The sequence below is a fragment of the Pezoporus flaviventris genome, unplaced genomic scaffold, assembly GCF_033815535.1.
Source record: "Pezoporus flaviventris isolate CSIRO_AGI_PZ_B2104156 unplaced genomic scaffold, CSIRO_AGI_Pfla_v1 ptg000015l, whole genome shotgun sequence".
Taxonomy (NCBI): domain Eukaryota; kingdom Metazoa; phylum Chordata; class Aves; order Psittaciformes; family Psittacidae; genus Pezoporus; species Pezoporus flaviventris.
In genome coordinates this window covers 14405204-14427073 of record NW_026892563.1, presented here as the reverse complement: position 1 = coordinate 14427073, position 21870 = coordinate 14405204, and the positions used below count along the sequence as shown (strand labels likewise).

The window sequence follows — 21870 nt, the reverse complement described above, 5'->3', positions numbered from 1 at the left end:
ACATACACAGGCAAAACCTGTAGGGTATAAAACATTCTGGGTAAAAGGCACACACTCATTAAAATGTATCTCATGCATCAATTTTGTCTGTCAGGCAAAACTGTCAGAGCTCATTGGCTGTTTGCTCAGGTTAGACCAAGTTTTGATGGGAAACCTCAAGAATACAGCGCTTAATATGGTCATCTACTTATTCACTGCCATTCAGGAAGGTGACAAGCCACTAACAGCAGTTTTGCAAGGATAGAAACGATGCTACAATTACTGCTTCAAAAAGTAAAAATTTAAATAAATAACAAACTTAGACCTAAAACCAGCACACTAACTCACCTAAGCATGTTTGTGCCCCTAGCCCTTTTTCATATCAAATCTGATAGCATTGTGCTTTGCTGACGACAAATCAGACTCCCCAAAATCATGCATAACAAAACAAAGGCAGAAAAATTTTGCAAAGAACTATTCAATTCAAGAAAATATATTTGAACCAAAAATTGCCTGAAGAAATGTAAACAAAGAGCAAAGACAAAACGGAAAAATGTTGAGTGAACACCTGTGAAGGTTAACAGTCAGTCTGCCCTTATTTCATCTTTAATAAAGATCTGGTAAACATCAACCTAATTAAAATGCAGGCTATATTTATTTGATGGCTTTACAAAACCAGGAGTGAATTAATATTACAGGAACTGAGTGGGCTAGAAGTAACTGGCCAGATGATACAAAGGGATTCACTCCAGGAAAATGGAAGAAATTTCAGGTACATCTTGAAAGAAAAGAATTTGAGAGAGATACTTTTGGTGAGAGACTTAACTCTGCCACTGAAGTCAACCGTGCTGAAAGAAAACTTTTCATGAATGGCAACATCAGTAACAAGGTGGTAAAATAGCACAGTTAGGGCATCAGATTGGATAATGTCATGCATGGTCCTACAGACCCTCAGGCTTGTATGGAGATGTGATAAATGCTCATATGTATGTATATGTGTGTGTATCTGTATGCACACACTCATGAATATAGAAAAGGAGAGAAAAGCATATATTAAAAAAAAAAATCAAAATATCTGAAGCCTTAATGCTGGAAGCAGAGTTACAATGTCCTTCTCCTCTCCTTCATTAATTCACAAGACTGCAAGCAGCAATTCTGAAGAGGGCCTGAATCTAACAAATTTTTTCATGTGCTTTAACTGTGTAAGTAGAGAAGAAAAAAAAAAAAAGTGGGGAGAAAGGTTAAAAAAAAATAAAAAATAAAAAGGACTGTGGGGTTGTTGTGAGTTTTTTTGTTTGGTTTTAATGTGAGTATAAGGAAAGGATGCCACCAATGGATGGAAATGGAGGACTGTCCAAAACAGAGCAGCAACAGAGGGGAAAAATAGTATGATACACTTGTCTCCTAGACACACTTCATTACTGAAATGCCAAAACCACTGCTACTATTTGTGAATCCTATTAGTATTAAACCTGTTGGATGAAGTGATTCGGCTTCATGCACTTTAAACAAAAAGGCACCCCATTCAAATACATTTTTCTCCTCCATTTCTCACAGCCACCGATGTTCTACATCCTCAGAGCAGCCAAAATATCCAGTCATGCTGAGGAAAATCTGCAAGATTTCTACAGGAAAATGACAGTCTCTCTGATATTAGCATCTCTATTTCATATGCATGCTTCCCTGTGCTCATTTAATGATCAGAAACCACTCTTTTGCCTGCAATCACATTGCTCACTTTTCTCTGTGCTATCAAAATTTGATTCTTTGACATAAGGATCAGATGCTTTCTGTCTTCATCCCTTCAAGTCACTGCCTTGGACAGTGAACACCTCCCTCTCAAAAGCTGCTGGAATCATTGCATCTAATACTACCAATCCCACCGCCATTATTTTAGAATGATTCACCTGATTAAAATACTCCAGTGTAATGGAATAGGAAGCAAACATGGAGCACAGGCTGCAGAGTAGCCAGAGGAAAGGTCCTCCAATGAGCAGGTTTAAGTCCGTTGCCTTACTCAGTTACAGTTTTAGTTTACAGTGAGTCAAAAGAAAGTGTCAAAAATGCTTGCACAAGCAGGGTCTGCTAAGTTTTTACCATCTCCACTTTCTAGGATTATAAGACACCCTCTTCTCTTAAAAGAACAGTGCTCTAAGGAAAAATGCAGATGCTAGACATTTCCTAAATAATGTAGTATTACTTTTTCCTATCTCCCTTGGGAAAATAACCCTGTTGAAAGCGAAAGGGAGGAAGCAATATATTGTTTTTGGAGATGCCCTTTCCGTGCCTTCAAGAAGCTTCGAAAACACATTACTGTAACAGCAAGCCTACAGCCTGACCTGAGCACTAATGAACACTACTCGCATTTGCTTTCCAGAGAGTCAAGGAAGCTCAGCAGATCTAAGGGTCTGACTGCTTTACTTTCTGTGTGCTGTCACAACTCTAAATAGCAGAATTAAATGTCTCTGGTGTCTTTCTGTTAGAAGGTAGTTTACATTCAGAATGTTTGTATTTTATATATATTGCTAATATTTAAACATAAAAGATACTTCATCCCACTCTACATGGAATCAGAAAAAATCTGTCATCTAAACCATTCAGTGGCCTAGGTTAAGTGTCTGCTGAATGCCTGCTGATTGGCAACCATGATTAACCCCTGACATCAAACCAAAACAAGAAAGATCATAGCTTATCTCTACTAGACACAGACTCTATCAAATGGCTGGACTTAATCCCCATGATCATCAGCAATAATCTCATTCTGAACATGGAACTCTACACACAGGACCACTTTCCATAAAAAGAGAGATGGTTTTTTTTTTCTACTATGTACAAACCTCATGGTTGAAAAAACAGTGATCGTTCTCTGTGTAAACTGAACCGCTGCTGTAATCTCCAAGCCCCAGAACAAACAAAAAATGCAGTGCTATATATTAGATCCCACCACGTGATAACTACTGGCAAACACTGACTGCTTACCATCAAGAACAGCAGTTCAGGAAAACCCTCTGTACAGAAAGAGATCCAAAAGCCCCAGAGCATTTTAAAGGCAAGACTTGAGGAACTGTGTGTGAATAAATAATGTCATTCATTACATCAAATGTAGGTCATTGTACATCAGTGACACTTCTCAAGCCATGGTCCAGTGTGCTTAATTTCTGGCTGAAAGTATGTTGGCTTGAAGGCTCATCAGCTGCCATCTGCACATCAGTCACAGTCCTTCAGGGAACCGTCTTCTGTTCATGCTTACACACCTTTCCCTCAAAGCTGCTATTGTTTCAGTGCAGATTTAAATATGCCATTATGCACAGTCATTATTATCCATCTATCTCCTTTTCTACCTTTTTTTAAGCAGTCACATGTATAAATCAAATTTTTGCATGGTATGCCATTAGGCAGGAAAATGGAAATTCAGAAAGGTCAGGGCATGATCCTGCTCTCAGCACTAAGCTTTCCATTCAGATATATGGAAAAACTCAAAATCCCTTGTAGTTACCAGCATCAAGATAAAAGGCGTTCATAACAGAAGTACAGTGTGTAGTGACAGACCACACTTTATCCTTCAGCTTTAATTTTGTTTCCATCTGCACTTTATTCTCTTCTTTTCTGTGTCTTTGCTGATCCTTTACACTGATCTCTATTTTTAATAATCCCTTTCTGTCCTGCTTCCCCTATAACCACACCAACTCTTCGCTCTCTCATGGGCTAATTAACACACAGATTCTGGTCTTTGCTTTCACCTATGCAGAGTAGAATCAGCAGTTACATTGCCTTTACCTTCCCTTCCAGTCCAGTTTCACTGTTCTGCATGTGAAGAAGAAATACGACAAGCCAAGCAATAGCCTCCCATCTACCTCAACACGAGGAAAAGCACCATTTGCACTGTGGTGCTTTTCTATACTATTTTTTCTTGGTTTTATGGCTGTTGTTATAACAGTATACTCGCTGCACTCCTTGGTCCTGCAGGGCCTAGAAAAATAGGTTGCAAGGTCAGCTCAAAGCTTATTCAAAAAGTTTCTTTCTTTGGGAATGGCTTTTAAGGGAAACCAGTAAGGAGGAAAGACAACTTGACCTTTGAGTAAGCCATATACAGCTATCAGTCACACAACACTCTAGGAGTATTTAAACTTTTATGTTCAGTGTCATCTAATGAAAATGTGTTAAAAGCTGGTTACTGATACAAAAGAAAACTGCACATCATTACAGTGCACATCATTCAGTTGCTCATCATTCCGTTACTTTTTACAATTCAAATGAATTTCAGACTCATTTTCAATTCAACTGACAATAAACATTTCAGCAAAGAAGGATCTTTAGAAAAGAGATCTTGAAGTTACAGATGCAGAGGTCCATACAGCAGTAGCCTGTACTTTGTGAGCCCTTTAAAACTTCTCACAGTTACCATGTGAGCCAGCCTCTCAGAGATCATTAGGCAAGACACACACCGCTGGAAAGCTCGGTTGCTTTTACTAGATGACACAGGTACACAAATAAGATTATCCGCCACAAATGCATAAAATGCGGCAACTGCAGAGGTCTGCTGCTCTCCTTGTCTATCACTAGACTGTAACACAGCTGTATCTAGTGGGGATGGCTACAGTCTTCGCCTATCAATTATTATTCAGAATATTTCTCTCCAGTATGAAAAGATTTATGCATATTTATTGTTGGAAGTGGAGGTTTTCTACTTTTCCCTGGAATAGATTAACCCAAATAATCAGTTTTGCCTTGCTTTAGAAATCCTTTATCAGCTACCTTGGCCCCTACAGGACACCCTGGAAAGGGTTTTTGGTCTCAGATATCACACTGAAAGATACAATGTAGGAGCACAACCCTAATTATTAAGCTGTCCCCGTAACAGAGAAGCACATGCACACCTTTTCAATCCACAGCTCTCCTTGCACACAGAAACTTCACAGAGTTCAGTATTTCTGGCTCCAAACACAGGCACCCTTCCATTTATTGAACAGGGAGTCTGACCTATCTGGACACTCCTTGGAAACGTTCTAGCAATATGTCTTAATATGTTTCAACTCCCAATTACTTTACAAGAACCTGGAGGCATGACATAAAATTGCAGCCAGGAAACAGAAGATACTTTTGCCCAGCCATATTTATTGCACACTTTGATTACTATGGACATCACTGTGTTCCCTGAGAACTAAGCATACAGACAAAGCACTTTTGTCCAGGACAGTATACTACAAGAGCAGAAAATTCTGTCTTAATCAAGGAATACACCTCTTAAACACTCTTTCTAAAAAGGTAGATATTTTCTTTACATTAGAAAAGTAAAAGCACTTTGCTCTTTTAATTAAAATGTTGAATTTACATAAAAAAAAGAACTGATGCCTACATCAGTAACTAGCAGCTGACATAAAGGATTCTGGTTCATCCACAAATCTCTCTATCCTAATAATCAAAATTAGTGTTAGAATCCTGTAATCAGAGACTACAGATGGACAGGTATATGAAATATTTACTAAAAAAAAAAAAAAAAAAGCTTCACTTGCATATACACCTTCTCCAGTAAAAAGCTGCCCTGCTTCCTGTCATAGGGGTTCTCCCATTCCTTCCTGTAAGGGGTAAGCTTCCTAGGATATTTGTGTCATCTATTTGTAACAGATAAATCAATTCAGCAAAAAGTTGTTCTCGCCTTTTTCCTTTCTCTTCCTTCCTTCTCTTTTCTTTTTCTTCCTTTTCAAGCAAACACTACCAGTTTCCAACAAAATGCCTTATCCACCTCAAACCATGATAATCATAACTCCAAGTACATATCTTTTTTGTATTCTTGCTCTTTTACAGTGAGGTTTTCCCTCAAGATGGCTCTCATTTTTGTTGATGTTAATGAGTAACCAATAAATTAATTATATTAAGAAACAAGAAAAAAAAAAACAAACCAAATCAGAACTTTATGTTTTCCAATATTAAATGTGAGATAACAAACATACCAAAGAAGCTGATCTAGCACACAGTAAAGGAAACCACCATCAAGAAAGCTACCCACACCCACACTAGCGGTCGGCTATATAAGCTAGCATACTCATTTCCTCAGAATGTTGACCATTAGTGGAAAACAGCTCCATATTTGTGTTATGTCTTGCATCCTATTCATCAGCTCTGGCATTCTAACACAGGTTTATCAATATCTACCATCTGAGTTTATGGCCAGATTATTGCAAAATTGATTATGGGTAAAACTCATTGCAATCGTATTATGAAACATGAGTGGGTTCTGTTTTTTAAATGCTCTTGCCATTAAGCAGCAGCTAAAACATATAAGTGGCAAACAAACAAATCTTGTAATTATTGTGGTTAAACTGGAGCAATGTTTTCCTGCCTCACTTTTGCCCTTGCATGACAGATAGCAGTGACCTGTAATCTAACCCGTGATTTCACCTCTGAAACTAGATATTTTCTGTGATGTGATCCAGTATGATAAACTGATATTTTTAGTAGCACCAGTTTTAATGAACTGTTTTATTTCCATTTAGATTTCTAACTGTTGAATTAAGAGATTGCGAGATGATTAAAAACTGGGGTTTAAGTATTGAAATTTGCAATAGATTTTTTAATGATTGTAATTTAATCAACCACAGTCAGGGTTTAAAATCAGTTTGGGGTTAAAATCAATACAGACTAACCAGAATTAAATAATCTTAAAATAATAGCCATGATAATCTGTAAAAATGCCACAATTTCTTCCCTAAAGAAGGGTTACAGAGACCTGTGTCCTATACTACTTAATTCAGGGTGAAGGGCAGGAATGAGCCACTCAAAGGTACCACATAGGTGGTAGGTACTAAAGCTCAAGTTTAAAAACAAACAGATTGAGAGGATGCAATCTATGTTTACAAGAGAAAAGATGCATGTTTTCTTATAATACAGAATGAATAAACATTTAAAAAATATTAAGATAATAACCCTGCAGGCATACACATTCTTTTCCACTCGTACAGATATGCATCATGCAATAGCCTATTTTAAGATAAAGCAAACACACCCATCCACTATTGCATTACATAATCTTAACCGTACTTTAGATCATCTTAAGCATAGTTGTGTATCATTATATACAGAATAACGGAAAGCTTATTTGCATATTTAATTACAGCTCTGGCCTGACTATACTGCCTGAAGTGTTGGTGAGTCCTAAAATTCAGGTATTAAAGACTTCTCAATGAAAACACACTTGGTTTCAGTTGCTCAATGAAAAAAAAATAATATGCCATATTAAATTCCAAAAACATAACAAGGAAGTGAATTTGTCAAGCTAAACCATGCACCAGTAGTGCAGGACAACTGATCATCAATTATATGGTGCTTAAATATCTACCAAATCTTTAGAAAGTTATTTGATATATATATATGTATGTACATATTTATATTTCAAAAACAAAACAAGCTTATGTAAGGAATCAATAAAACACAAAGAGAAACAAAATCTATAAATGAGTTATATAGAAACACAGCCATTTTCATCAATGCCACATCTGTCAGAAAGGTTATTAATATACTGATAAGCATAAACACATTTCCAAACATTGTAAGATCATAAACACAAACACATTTTTAAATATACTCTGCAGCAATATTTAACTCAAACTATTTTTTTTTCCATTCTGCATTACCCTGGAACAATATATTTCAAATTTCTGCATACATAAATCATTTGTATGTGTAGCAACAGCTGCACTGTGTGTAATATATAATTTAGATATCTACTATACTGAAAATATTTTTCCCACATACACTTTCTCCCATGAATTTCTTACAATGTTTGTACTTTAAAATGTTGGATATTCTTTGCCTGAATTCCCTGTACTTCTTCAACAGTGCCTCACATTTTCTCACTTTGTCAGTAAATAGATTAATGCATATAACTGCTTTAGAATAGATTGTTTCACTTCAATATTTTCAGTTTACAACACAGTTTGCTGTGTGCTTAAGCTTCCAGTGTTATGTATGAAGACATTTATCTATGAAGATATTTCAGCTTTAAGTGTCATGAAAGTATAAATATTGATTACATACCCCATTAAAACATAACCAATCAAATTTAAATTCGGGATTTCTTCTTATCCATGAGTAACATATTACTACTGAAAAACAATTACAACCCAACACACGCTTTATGACACTCAAAATTTCTTTGGCATGTGGGCATTCCTTATTAAAGTTAAAATGTGAACCCATTGCCACAGCACCAGGAAGCTGGTTTTTATCTGGTATAAAACAAAAAAACATGTTATTTTCCCCTCAAGCATGCTAGAAAAAGCAGGGCTGTCTGAAACCTTCATGTCACACACAGGCATAGGGATGCAGCAATGCTAATGTGCAACACGTTACTGGAAGAATGACATACCGTGAAGCTATAATTAACTCAAAATAAACTTCAGGCATTTGTGGGGGGGAAACAGGAACCATAGCTGCCATTGACAATTGGAAAAGAAAGCCATAACAACCTACCTGAGACAAGCGAGACTGTGTCTTTCTCCCATGAGACAACAGTGATGTATGCCTCCACAGAGGAGGGGATAATGCACTTGAACACTGCTACATTGCCTCTCATGGCTTTCTGGTCCTCCACACGGACTGTATAGGGTTCCCGTAAAACTGAAGGTAGAAGAAGAGGTTTTGTTAAAACACATCCCATTCACACATCCCATCCCAATCACACATCCCATTCACTTCCTTAGTTAGTCTTGCAAAGTTTCTCAGGTTGTGAATTCTTTTCGCTCAGTAAATAATACAGTTTTGCAAGGCCAATTGCAAAATCATATGAAAGCAAGTCCTTTTGTTTCCTCAAAATCTGCATTTTTCCATATTTCTGTATCATTCTCCTGCCTAATTCTAAAGGAACAGGAGAAAGACTTTTGTAAGGACTGCATATTTATATGGGCAAGTGGTGTTCTGTTACTTGTCTAGCTTCTCATGCTATGTTTCTCATCACAAATAGTTTTCTCCTCTATCAAAGAGTACAAAGTACATGTAAGTACTCTGTGTGAATTAGACATCCAGAGGGTAGAAAAGAAGGTCAGTGTCATTTAGGATTTTGAAGAAGTGAGAACTGAAGGAGAAAAATCGATGGAGGTGACAGCCAGAAAGTGAGGTGTCTCAGAAACACAGAGAAATGATAGCAGGTAAAGTAAAGAGCTACATACAAATGACAAACATTGAAAGAAATAGGTTAGTGGTAAGAAAACAGAAACTATGATTCAGAGTTGTGTTAAGAAAATGTCACAGGGACACTTATATCCAGGATATGATTTTTATTTTTTTTTTAGCATCTGAAACAATTAATTTAATGGACAGTGATAAAGGAACAACTGGACAAATCCTTCACACCGAACTAATACTGCTTGGGTGCTTGGGTGAGACAGAGTTGCATTGGGTAGGAAAATGGAAAGAAGGAAAACCCTAGCACCAAAAAATTTCAGTGAATAATGAGTGGTAAAAAATCTTCTGAGCAACAGTTAATGGAGAATGTGGTAGAGCAGAGAAGAAACAGATGCTGTCTACTATGAAAAGTATATGGGTAAGAAAGGACAAGCAGCAACATAGACCGTAGGACCATAAGGTCAAGGTGCAAAACAAGAAATCACCACAGCCAACAGAGTTATAAATCTTAAGGTGGTGAACAAAGTTATGTGTCTTGACACCAAGCTGTGTGGTTCTGTTGATACCCTGGAGGGAAGGAATGCCATCCAGAGGGACCTCGACACACTTGTGAGGTGGGCTGATGCCAGCCTCATGAAGTTTAACCATGCCAAGTGCAAGGTCCTACAGCTGGGTCAGAGCAATCACAGGCACATCTACAAATTGGGCAGAGAAGAGATTCAGAGCAGCCCTGTGCAGAAGGACTTGGGGGTGTTAGCCGATGAGAAAATGAACATGAGCCGGCTTCAGTGTGTGCTTGCAGCCCAGAAAGCCAACTGTATCCTGGGCTGCATCAAAAGGAGCGTGACCAGCAGGTCGAAGGAAGTGATCCTGCCCCTCTACTCTGCTCTCTTGAGGCCTCACCTGGAGTATTGTGTGCAGTTCTGGTGTCCTCAGCATAAAAAGGACATGGAACTGTTGGAACAAGTCCAGAGAAGGACCACAAGGACGATCAGGGGACTGGAGCACCTCCTGTATGAAGACAGGCTGAGAAAATTGGGGCTGTTCAGCCTGGAGAAGAGAAGGCTGCGTGGAGACCTCCTAGCAGCCTTCCAGTATCTGAAGGGAGCCTATAGGGATGCTGGAGAGGGACTCTTCATTAGGGACTGTACTGACAGGACAAGGGGTAACAGGTTAAAACTTAAACAGGGGAAGTTTAGATTGGATATAAGGAGGAAATTCTTTCCTGTTTGGGTGGTGAGGCACTGGAATGGATTACCCAGGGAGGTTGTGAATGCTCCATCCCTGCCGGTGTTCAAGACCAGGTTGGATGAGGCCCTGGGTGATATGATTTAGCATAAGGTGTCCCTGCCCATGGCAGGGAGGTTGGAACTAGATGATCTTAAGGTCCTTTCCACCCCTAACTATTCTATGATTCTATGATTCTAAGTGACAGTTTCAATGAAAATAAGGATGAATGTATTGGAAAATGACGTGTGTCTGAGACATGTATATGCCTGAGGGTAAAAGAAACTGGGAAGAAGACCACCACTGCAGCAGTGTAAGCAAGTAAGTCATGCTGAACTGCCACATTAATGACACTTTTTGCCTACATATCCTGTGCACAAACATATACCAGACTCTAACAACTATTTTTAAGCACATTGATTCTAGACTGAAGAGTCAATAAAACCTCTGCAGAGTTTATGAAAGTATTTCTATGCACCAACAGCACTGGAATTTCTAAATGTCATCCTCACTTACAATGTATTTCAAGAAAAAAAGGTAGAGTACTGAAACATAACTTTAGTTTTCACAAACAGCATCGAGTTTTCAGAACCAGTGCTACCACTGCAAAAAAAGGAAGACTGAAGTTCTCCATCCCAAACAAGAATGTAGCAAAATAACAGGAGCTCTAACCAAAAGTAAACAAACACAATTTTATCACGCATATCTTTAAAATAAAATAAAAAATAATTAATTTCTATGATATGATAAACATCATTAGGTTTTTTAAAAGTCAATAATTTCTTTTTAATTAATGGTTAAGTTTCTTAATCCTGAGTGATGAACTGATGTCACAAGCATCTTTAATGTAGTGACTTTAAAACACTGCCTGTGATAAAATGCTGCCCTATGATGAAGCAGCCCCCTAATCTTGTTCTACACTGGCAGGAATGGAACATAGATCATCTTAAGGAGGCTCATGATCCAATCACAGTTTACAGAAAGGGCTTCTTTAGCAGAAATATTCTAACACACTGCTAAGGGGTTTTGTTTTTTATTTTCAGAACAGTTAGCCATTTTGAAAATCTGCCTGGTTGATCATTTCAGTAAAAGCAAATAGAGAAACCATATGTGGGGCACAAAAACTGGAAAGAGGTTACTTTATTTCTTTGCTTAAAAACTTTACATTACTCTGATTTCAGAGGCCCCTTGGTTATTTTGAGATCATTGTTTTGTCAGTTCCCATGAATGACTTGCTGATTCATCTTTTTTTTTTATTTTAAATCCCACATTTCCGAGTCATGAATTTTCATGAGAATTTCAGCTTTTATTTAAAAGGTATATTCTTCCCTGCCATGACTGCACAGAGAATAGCTTGAAGATGAAATGGAGATATGCACCTTTAATTACATGTGTGACTGGCCTGGAAGAAGACTGGGTTGGGTGTCTAGGTGCAGGGTTATGTTTTTTGGGGGGGTGGCAATGTGTGTTGCATTATACGCAAAATTATATGCAAAGCCACAATTACAAGCACTGTGAGCAAGAACCCTTACATCTCCTACTCATATTTTTGGGGAAGCCCATAAATGAGCTTCAGACTTCCTCAAGCTGACTGAAAATAGGCAAAGCTGTATTAGTTTTTGTATGACTCTTCTATGATTGGATCCTCCACTGATTACTTTTGTATTTCTAGGAAAACTTGCTGTTGGTGGGCACAGGAAGAAGGAGGAGATGGAGAAGAAAACAGATTTGAAAAGGCTGGCCCTAATTAGCATTATTTTGGGGCAATCTGAAACTCAGTACAGATTTCACATGACCAGAAATCTAACTGGAAGTAACACACAAACAAATGAAGTTTATCACTTCAAATTTGAGCAACACAGAATTTCTTATCTGAACATAAAAATACACTTTCTGTTGTGTTCAGAAGAATTGTATTTTCCTAATATTAGGGAATTACACAAGCCTTTGGAAAAGATACTCACTAATAGCTATTGTCTGCCATCAGGAACAATGACAGCTCTGACATACAGTGTCAGTTTATATGAAGGAAGCGGACTTGTTTAACTTGTTATCCAAACCTTAAATTAACTGAGAAATTGAAACATATGGAGAAATAATGAATCAGAGGTAAAAGGCTAAAAATGGAAGGAAAAGGAGTAAAAAAGGCATTTCTGGCTTGGCCAAAAAGAGTTGCTAGTTTATGAGTCAAGCAGCTACAGACACCTACTGCAAAGCCTTTTTTTTCAGGCCCTTCTTCTATTTGTGAGGTTTATCTCTCAAAGGAAGAAGACTTCTTTTGGGGTTCCATTGGACCAATGCTGAGCAACAAACATAGCTGTATCCTGTCAACCATATCATATGCTTTCACAAGTAAATGAACACTGGTTCAGAGCTGTAGCTAGCAACATTGGAAATATTAGCCTCCTTTACATCACTCCATTTTTGTCTAAGAAATACTAAAAATCGAAACTAATACTAGTAAAAATGCTACGAAAGGGGCCTTCAAACTTGAGATACATTAGCAAATCCACAAAGGATAAGAAAATATTATGTTTTCTTTTAATATAATTCTGCCAACAACTGGCAGAAGTGAACAACTTGTCCACAAATCCATTGAAGTAAAATCAAAAGCACAAAAACCAGAACCAAGTTCCAAACATATTTGTACTGTATTCTTACAAATCTTTGGGATTTGGATTTTTTTGATCTGTGGACAGCTAAGCATTTTCAAAAGGAGCATGGATCATTATAGAAACTTCAAATATACATAACGTTCACTTGCTTCTACTAGTCACTTGAAAACCCATTTTTCTAGACTAAAATTTTAATAAGACATGAATTTATGAAACCTATTTTTTACTCTTGCCTTCTAATTGTCTACAAATTACAGATCTCTGAATATTAATTTATTGTTGAGAAGAAGAAAATACATTCTCTTAGTTCAAGAGTCACAGACAAATCTACTTGCTTAACTGTTCAGTTTTCCCTATGTAACTCCTGTGAAGGCCTGTCTCTGAAGGAAAGATACTTCTCTAAAAAAAAAACACCAAACCTCAAAAAACCTTAGCATAGCTCCATCAACAAAAGAGGTTATGAGGATTTGCATTAGGCAGGGTCAGCTCCCAGACTTGCTTTCATTTGTTTAAATATTTTAATTAACTGAAATGCATAGACAAAACTTTAAAAAGAAATATTCAATCGTGTGTTTTATATGCTGCAACAAAAGACCTGATTTTGATCACACTCTGATTCTCTGCTGGCTGACCCAGTCTGCACACAGTCAGTATAGAAAACAGAGGCAAAACCATTATGCTTATTTGCATCTTTTAGTTTAACCAGAAAGGACTGACTATAGGAACAATAATCAGTTGCTGAATCATCACACAGGACACAAGTTTTTCTCTCAAAACAAAGCACAAATACGAGCAAATGAGAAGGGATGTGACTGGGTAAGAACTCCTCTTTTCTTCCAGCCCCTTACAAAATCCAAAGACTGCCTCTTTTTCTCTCACAGTCTTTTAATGAGTAAGCATGGTCTGATTACTCATTATCAGTTCGTTTTAACTTATACTTGTGCAGAAGCCCAACTAATTACAATCTGTGGAAAACTAACTTTTCACCCCCAAAACAAATCAAATCAGGGAGGAGTAGGAAGAAACCATTGTTTTACTTAATATTGTAAAGAGTGCAGAGGTTACAGTTCTGGCCTGTCTTCTTTGATTCACAGCTGCTGCTACTCTTTATCTGAAACACCCATATTTTCTCCCTCCTCGAGCCTATTTGAACCCAATAAAAGATTATACTTACCAGCCTTAATGTGAACATCCTGACTTCTGATTTTCCCTGAAGGATTTTCAGCTGTGCAATAGTAAGTGTTATCATGGATTAAGTTATTAAAGCTTGAAGGAGGGAAGGGGAAAATTTGGAGAGTGCCATTGGGGTGGACGTGGCGGATCCCTGGGACATCGTAAATCTCCTCGCCCGTCGCTAGGTACCATCTGAGCGTCACAGGGGGGATCCCTGCTGCTGGACAGGGTACCAATGTCCCTGTGGTGCTAGCAAACACTACCTCTTGCAGAGATGCATTGACAAAATATAGACTGGCATGTAGATCTTCACTGAAAACTGCAAGACAAAAAAAGAGAAAGAACAAACCTTGAAAACCTAAGAAATTTCAGCTTCACATAAAACAATTTGACTGTTATTTGCCACAAAATCAATCACAATGCCTAAGGAAGGTAATCAAAACATCTGGATCTTAATGCAAGCTCTAATAAAATGTTCCTCATTTTTTAAGAAAATGCCACTGGATTATGCAGATTAAATGGTTTGCATCCAAAAATAAAAAGGAAAATCCCTTTCTATATAGAGTAAACTGAAACAGATCTGAACACTTTAACGTTTGCAGTGCTCTTTGTAAGGACACCAAAAATCCATCAGTCATCTACTTTCATGAAATTTCTAGCATCTAAATTTCTGCCTGAAACACAGGTAGTTTCTGTTAGCATTTTAAACTTGTTTTTTTACAGACTTTCCATGGCAAAATAAAGTAATAAAAAGAACTGAGCAAACAATGACAAAATATCCATAATTCCTTAATGATAATACATATCTATAATTAATACAGACACAATTTAATAAATGCATTATGTAATTTGGTTTAAGACTTAGGTACAAAGCATGCTTATTATAATCTTGGTTCTGCCATCCATGTGATTATAGTTCCCCACCCAACCTTAAACTGCAGATTCCATAACACCGAAAAAACTCTGTATTGGCCAGAGCAGAAGGTTAGCCCTCTTTCTTCTGAACACTTCTGCCATGGGCTATGCAGCTATTATCTGGAGGGCTGGAAGGTTCCCAAACATTTCATTCAAAACCCTTTCCTAGCCTTCTCTGACTGAGAGCATGTCAGGGTAAGGCACAATTTCTGGTTTTCACTAAATGGCAGGAGATATTACCAATACCACCATTCTGCTGTACATATGCAGGAGTAAGGTTTTGAAAAAGTGATCATAATGCATCAGACCCAAGTGAGCATCAATGAGACGCATTTCAAGGTTAGCCTTCATTTGCACAATAATTTCCAATCCTAATACTAAGTCATGAAGTGCCTTGTACAAAAGCTTGAAGTACAAAATTATTTTTTCCTTCTCTCTTTTGACATCTTGAGGAGATAGAAAATGGGAAGATACCATCTTCTAAATATCATTTTGGAATTGGCCATCAGGAGAAACCACCTCAAAAGACAGCATAACTGGCACTGTGAATTCCTAGAAACAAAAATGTAAGAGAGCCACTCCTAAAGCTAGGGAAGGATGTCTGGCATGCAGGAGGCAGCCAGGTAAATGGACAGCATAGGGCAGGATGAAAGGCACTTGGAGATTCGGAAAGAATTAATTTCAAGCACTGGAGCTGACAAGTCCCTGCATATAGATGAGACAGGTGCTAGTAGAGAATAAAGTCCCTTGCAGGAAACAAATTCTTCCTAGTTAGTGCAGCCCTAGAGGAAACTTGGTTATCTATAAAGTAAAAATAGGCATAATAGAACTAAGTGCAGGAAGAAGCAGGGCTGAATAAGATGGTGCCACTTTTGCATAATCACACTTCTAATTATAGTCATACTTTGAAGCAGAGAACTGTATTGTTGGTAACATAATAGAGAACTAAAAAAAAAATAAAATTTGGCATTGTTCATCTGCTGTACAAGCTATTCTCTACAAACACAAGTGAAACAATCAACAGAGCATTATAATTTCCATTGGCCAACAAGACATTCACATAGAAGTAATAAATACAGTTCACATTTGCCAACTGTTATTATACTATACTGCTTCTTAGTAGACATTCATGTAAAAAGGGTAGATTTGCTGGCCAAGAATAAAGAGGTGAATACAAAATTGCAAATACCATAAAAATAGAGAATATCAGGAACTATATTTGACACTTCCATAGAATCTAGCTTTCTAATCAAAATGCAGCACAGCTGAACTAGAGACTCATACTAGCAGCACATAACAATGAATTTTTCCAGCTGCTTTGTATCCCCTGTAGAAGCTTTCACTACTTTTGACAAACTTTCCATCCATCAGCCTATGCAATAGCGGTTCATTTTAAACCAGCATCTGGTACACATTCATCTTAATGGCAGACAGAAACACACTAAGATCCCTAGAAAATAATTGTAGTGCTATAATACACGCACATATACACAATGCTCACAATCCAGACACATTTTGTGCTGGAAAACAATGTCTGAGCTACTTGGATACATTCAACAACAAAAATGGGATTTCAGAATCTTTTATTAAAAAGATATTTCTTTATAACATAGGAAGAAAGTGATTAGCTGAATAACAGAACCAGTGATCTATCAAAAGCTAATTGAAACTTAGACAAGTCAAAGACGATATGTAATTATATGTTACTTAATGGTAAAATATGATCCAACTAAGCACCATATTTTGTAGTAAGCAGAAGCAAGCTCAGACTAAAAGTTGCAAAGGGAGAGCAACAGGGAAAGTTGATGAAAGTTACATATATATATTAAAAAGTGAAGAGAAATACCTAAGGGGAATACAAGGAAACAAAACAAGCAAACAAACAAAAAAAGAGTAAAAACAGAAGGGGGGGGGGGGGAAGGAGAATCAGACAGGTTCTACCAACTGCCTAAAGGATATTCTGAAAACAAGATTTTTGAAGTCTTTTGTCTCTAGACCAATGGCTTAAATTCTAAGGGCCCAGGCAAACAGGCACAGGCATGGCCCTCTCCACCCCACTCTCCCCACAACCTGCTCTGCAGGAATGGACCTCTACAACACTTCTAAGACAGAAACAAAATGGCCACACTTGGCCTGAACAGAGATGACAGCAGTATGTTCAAAGATATAACATCAGCTAGCAGTCCAAGGGAAGGAAAGTCAAAGATTCCTCCTTAATAAGGTTTATTATTACTGAAACAAATAATACGTAAAGGAAACAGGAGGAAGCCTTTACCTCATCGGCATTCAGTGGATGCCCGAACTAAAATGCCAAGGTGACAAAGTGGAAGGTCAAATACATTTTATGCAAGGTTAGTCAAAATTCCTTAGATCCAACTACTTGAAGCTATAAGGGGAACTGACAAAGTATAATAGCCAAGAAATTTTCTCCCGCTTTTCAGGAGAGAATAGTGCTGCTGCACTGTGCCTAGCAAAGTGCTGAATATGTCACCCTGATAAAAAATTTCTTTCAGCACTTGAGAAATCTCCTGTCAAGTAAAGCGGCTTATCTCAAGACAAGCTGGTCGGTGAGGCTGCAGGTCGATCACACTCAGAAAGTGAGACTGAGCAATATACAGCCAGTCTGGATAGATATAACCAGACTGGACAGAGACAGGTACTAAGATCTAGGCTGGGATTTGCATTTACTGTACCTATTGCCATAGCGAAGATTGGACTTGCTTTTTTGGTTTTTATTGAGGTAACCTTTATTGTCTTCTGGCATGTCACTCCTTTCTCCAGGTCTCCAGGGGTCTGCAGCCCCTATATATATATATATACGCTGTGCACTTAAAGGTCTTCTACAAGGTCCTAGCAAATAACGCTTGAGATACTTCTGCCTGTAAGGGTGTCATTTAGCAAGACTTCATTGTATATTATACAAGACAAAATAGGCTGAAGCTGAGGCTTTACAATCCTTTTTAATGGGCAGAAGGAGATGTCACTAAAACATAAGAGAGAAGATCCTACATTTAAACTACCTACTGGATCAAGCTTGGGCTTGGTCTGTGTAGGATCTTGTGCCCTGGAGGGATCAGCATCAGCTGCAATGAAGATATGAAAGAAGACATGCAAAAGCAAACTGGAAATATCTGTCCATGGGAAATCCTCCTCTACCCTTTCTCCACTTCTATGTCCCCCTTCAGACTGCTCCACTTTTAAGAATCTTTACTATAATGATGCCAAAAGTGAATACTTTCACAGAATTTGCATGTAACCGTAAGAAAAATTTATGTCTGTTCAACTTGATGTCAGAATGCAATGCTGGTGCTGTACACTTCATCATGTTTTAGTAAGTTTAAATAACATGTTTGTGATTTTTGAAGCTAGCTTTTTATGCCTCACAATATTCCAAATCCCTCACTCCATAATCTGCAAGTGACCATTTAAAGCTCTAGTTTCCTCTTCAGTTCCTGAAAGAAAATGAAATAATTTTGGGCAACACAAAATTCAACATATTCAAAACTGTATCTGGACAATTAATTGATACTTATTTATATTTCAATTGCTTCCCTGTCCTTTTCAAAGGCTAAATTCTATCCCTGCAATGCTTATGCAAGGTGGAAGTTTGGTCCTAAATGAATAACAATTTCAAAACAATGGGAAAATTACTTCTCATTCATTTGATAAATCATGCATGAAATATTTATGTAGATTAAAAAAAAAGATATGAATCAAAGTGAGTCTAGAGCCAAGAGAGTACTGAGGTTATTTAGATAAAATAAAAATCAAAGTAGAAAAGATAAATTATGTAATTAAGCAGTTGACTGCTCTCTTGCACTACAACAGGTTTATAGCAACAGCCTTAACTGTCTTACAGTAGAATATCATGTTTGCCACAGCCCCGGACATTAATATTTCCTCTACTTTTCCCCTCAGTGATGTTGCGATTGATGAATTGGGCAACGATCAAGTATATTCTTTAGATTTAATAGCTTGCAAAAGGTGTCACCTTAAAATTTAAGAATTACTCACTGTTAAATACCAGCAATGTAGAGGAAACCTAGAAGCAAACCCAAGGAATACAATGGAAAACATTAATAATAATAATAATAGTAATAATAATAATAATAAAAAAGCCAGTATAGAACAAAGTCTAAATAAACATTGCCTCTTTTGGAAATCAGTGACCCAAGAACACTCATTTTTCATAAAACTCTTTCCTGGTAATGACTCTTACAGCCTGCTCTTGGAATGGAAGATGCCTGGGACCACTTTGTACATTGACGGGACAACACACTCCAGCAAAAGCTAACAGTTGGGAAAATCATGCTTAGGTTAGGAGAGCAGGTTTTCTGAGCCTCTTGCACAGGTAATTTAAGACAACAAACACAGCCTAAAATGCAATTTAGACCCCGTTTTGGTGGGGCAAATCACTCACTTCGCTTGGTCCTTCATCGTCAGGCAAGAAAACATCATACTGATCATAACCCTTAAAAGCATACAGCTATTAGGTAGAAATTATCATTCGAACAATTTTGCATCTCATTTTATTTATTTATTTAAAGCTAAAAAAATATGCACATCTACAGCAGAATATGCTACTTGGCATTACTAAAATATGCATTTATTTTGTAGAGGTGCAACTACTCTGTGAAATTTTGGGACCCAAATATAACAAAATATTTGAGACATTTAAAGAGCAGAATTTAAGTCCCATTTTCCATATGGCCAGTGGAAAAAAACTGAAATCCTCATTACCAGAGGAAAATGAAATATTGATCATTCCTTTCAAGGCAAAAGAAAGATATTGTAAAACAATTTAATGGAATTAATGTAAAAAGCAATCAATAAAACCCTAAAACATTTGTAATAAAATGGCTGAAGACATCTAAACAATAAATTATGTTTAAGGAAACTGAATTAACAGGATCATACTGCAGGTTAATTACGCTGTCGACATCCAAACAATTTTGTTTGCTAGGATAATCTTTCTTGTATAAACACACATAGAGAACTGATAAATGAAACATTTCAGAGTGCCTTGCCTTTAAAACCAGTAGAAGAAGCATTACAAATGCAACCGCAAATATGCAGATTACTTGGTGCAGAACAAAGCCAGAGAAAGGCAGTCTGGGTGGGCGGTAGGGTGCAATGCCACCAAACTATGTGATGGTTTAGGATGATTTTTATTTTTTTTTTTTTTAAACCTAGATAGGCCTTTTCTCCTTTCCTTCAATACATCTTCCCTTAATAAATTAAAAGGCTTTAAAAGGAAGTAAAAAAATTATTAGACACCTACAAACAGTAACATTGTTATCATTCCACAATTATCAAGTAACAGGCTATGCAAAGTGACCTAGAGAAATTACTTCAGCTATTGTGAAAAGATCAGAGTGATGAGGCATTATAATAATCCATCTGTGATCATGTCTCCCTCTAGGGGTTTTATCTAATGACTAACATACAAGGTTGATAAATATCATGAATTTTATTAGAGTAAATGTAAAACAAATGTCCTTTTACAACTTTGGCTTTGATTCTGACTCCAGACTGAAATTTCATTAGTCCCCTCTAAATCTGTAAGGACTGAATATTCCTCACCATTTGAGGGAAGAAAGAGTACAACACAACTCACAGAAGGAATAAGTTTCAGGTGGAGGCAGGATAGGTATTTTTAAGAACAGGGAAACAACACTGGATAGAGATGCTCTGACCAGACTCCAAAGTCTGAAAGAACTAACAGAACAAAGAAAACAGCACCAAAGAAAAATAATGAGCTCATGTTAAAATCAACACAAAACAGCTTTAAAATTAAATCAATTGCACAAAATGATTTAAGTTTACAAATATAATTAACAAAAGATGATTATATTAAACTACTACACTAGTAAAAATAAACACAAAAGGACAAATTAAACACCACCACGTACAATAGTTTCAAGTCAAGTCAACAATGAAATCAAAGGAAAAACATTTGTTTTCTATCAGCCAGTTTGATCTTCTTGTTAAGTGGTACTTTCTTGGAAACTGCTGAGAAAGGCAGAAAAAAAAAAAGCCCAAATTTTAGTCTGCAGTCATCTCCTGCAAAAAGGAAGGCAGCTCTGCACTGGTCATATCACAGGTGTTCATGAGAACAATAGGCAGAAAAACATCTTTGTGTTTCTCCCAGAAATATGTATCTTCCAGCAGCAAATGCTGAAGTATCCATTGTTCTGATAACAGAGTTTTTTCTGATAATTCTTACACAGGCCTCATAAAAGTGTGAAGAATGTTTTTCACCAATTTTTCGATTACAAAACACTCATGCAAATGTGAGCTTTGCATGGGTAAGCTGCTTGCTGAGTCCTTGGCAGGCTCAGATGCTGGGCTTGAAGTGAGCACCAGCACCTGCAGAGGCCTCAGTCAGCACAGGGAAGCAGGGAGACCCAGTGCACTTCTGAGTGGCAATTTGAAACCTGAAATCTCTGAATTTGACTAAATTGCTTCTTGACTTTTCTTTGTGGTGGCTACCAGGGACCATCGTGAAGCCAGATGACAGAGTGAATGCCAGCTGCTGCCTGCCAGACTTGACATCCAGGTGTAGTGGCAGAGGAGTGCACGGGACAGAGGTAATGGGGAAGATGGAACCCAGGAATAAGGAGATAAGGGACAGTCGCAGGCAGAAGCCTTCCCTCTGACCCTGGACCTCCTCCTCCTCCCACCTTCTGAGGGAAGAGCGTAATGCAGCAAGAAAGGGTTGGTAATATCGTAGGGATGGAGACCCTTGAGAAAGACAAGCACATGTCTATTAGTTATTTACATCTTCATTGTATAACGAAAAGCTCTGAGAGAATCAGGAGAGTGTTAATTTGCAAAATGT

The 21870-nt window shown here is 37.5% G+C and overlaps 1 protein-coding gene across 2 annotated transcripts in view; it reads right to left on the bottom strand.

Annotated features, from left to right (window-relative positions):
- The window catches only part of DSCAM (DS cell adhesion molecule), a 455521-nt gene that overhangs the window by 367762 nt on the left and 65889 nt on the right, over window positions 1-21870 (bottom strand). For both annotated transcript variants that reach the window (XM_061453544.1, XM_061453545.1), the window contains exons 2-3: window positions 14116-14433; window positions 8449-8595 (exon numbers count right to left, since the gene is read on the bottom strand). In XM_061453544.1, coding sequence (XP_061309528.1) covers window positions 8449-8595; window positions 14116-14433 — 465 coding nt within the window. The remainder of the gene's footprint in view (window positions 1-8448; window positions 8596-14115; window positions 14434-21870) is intronic.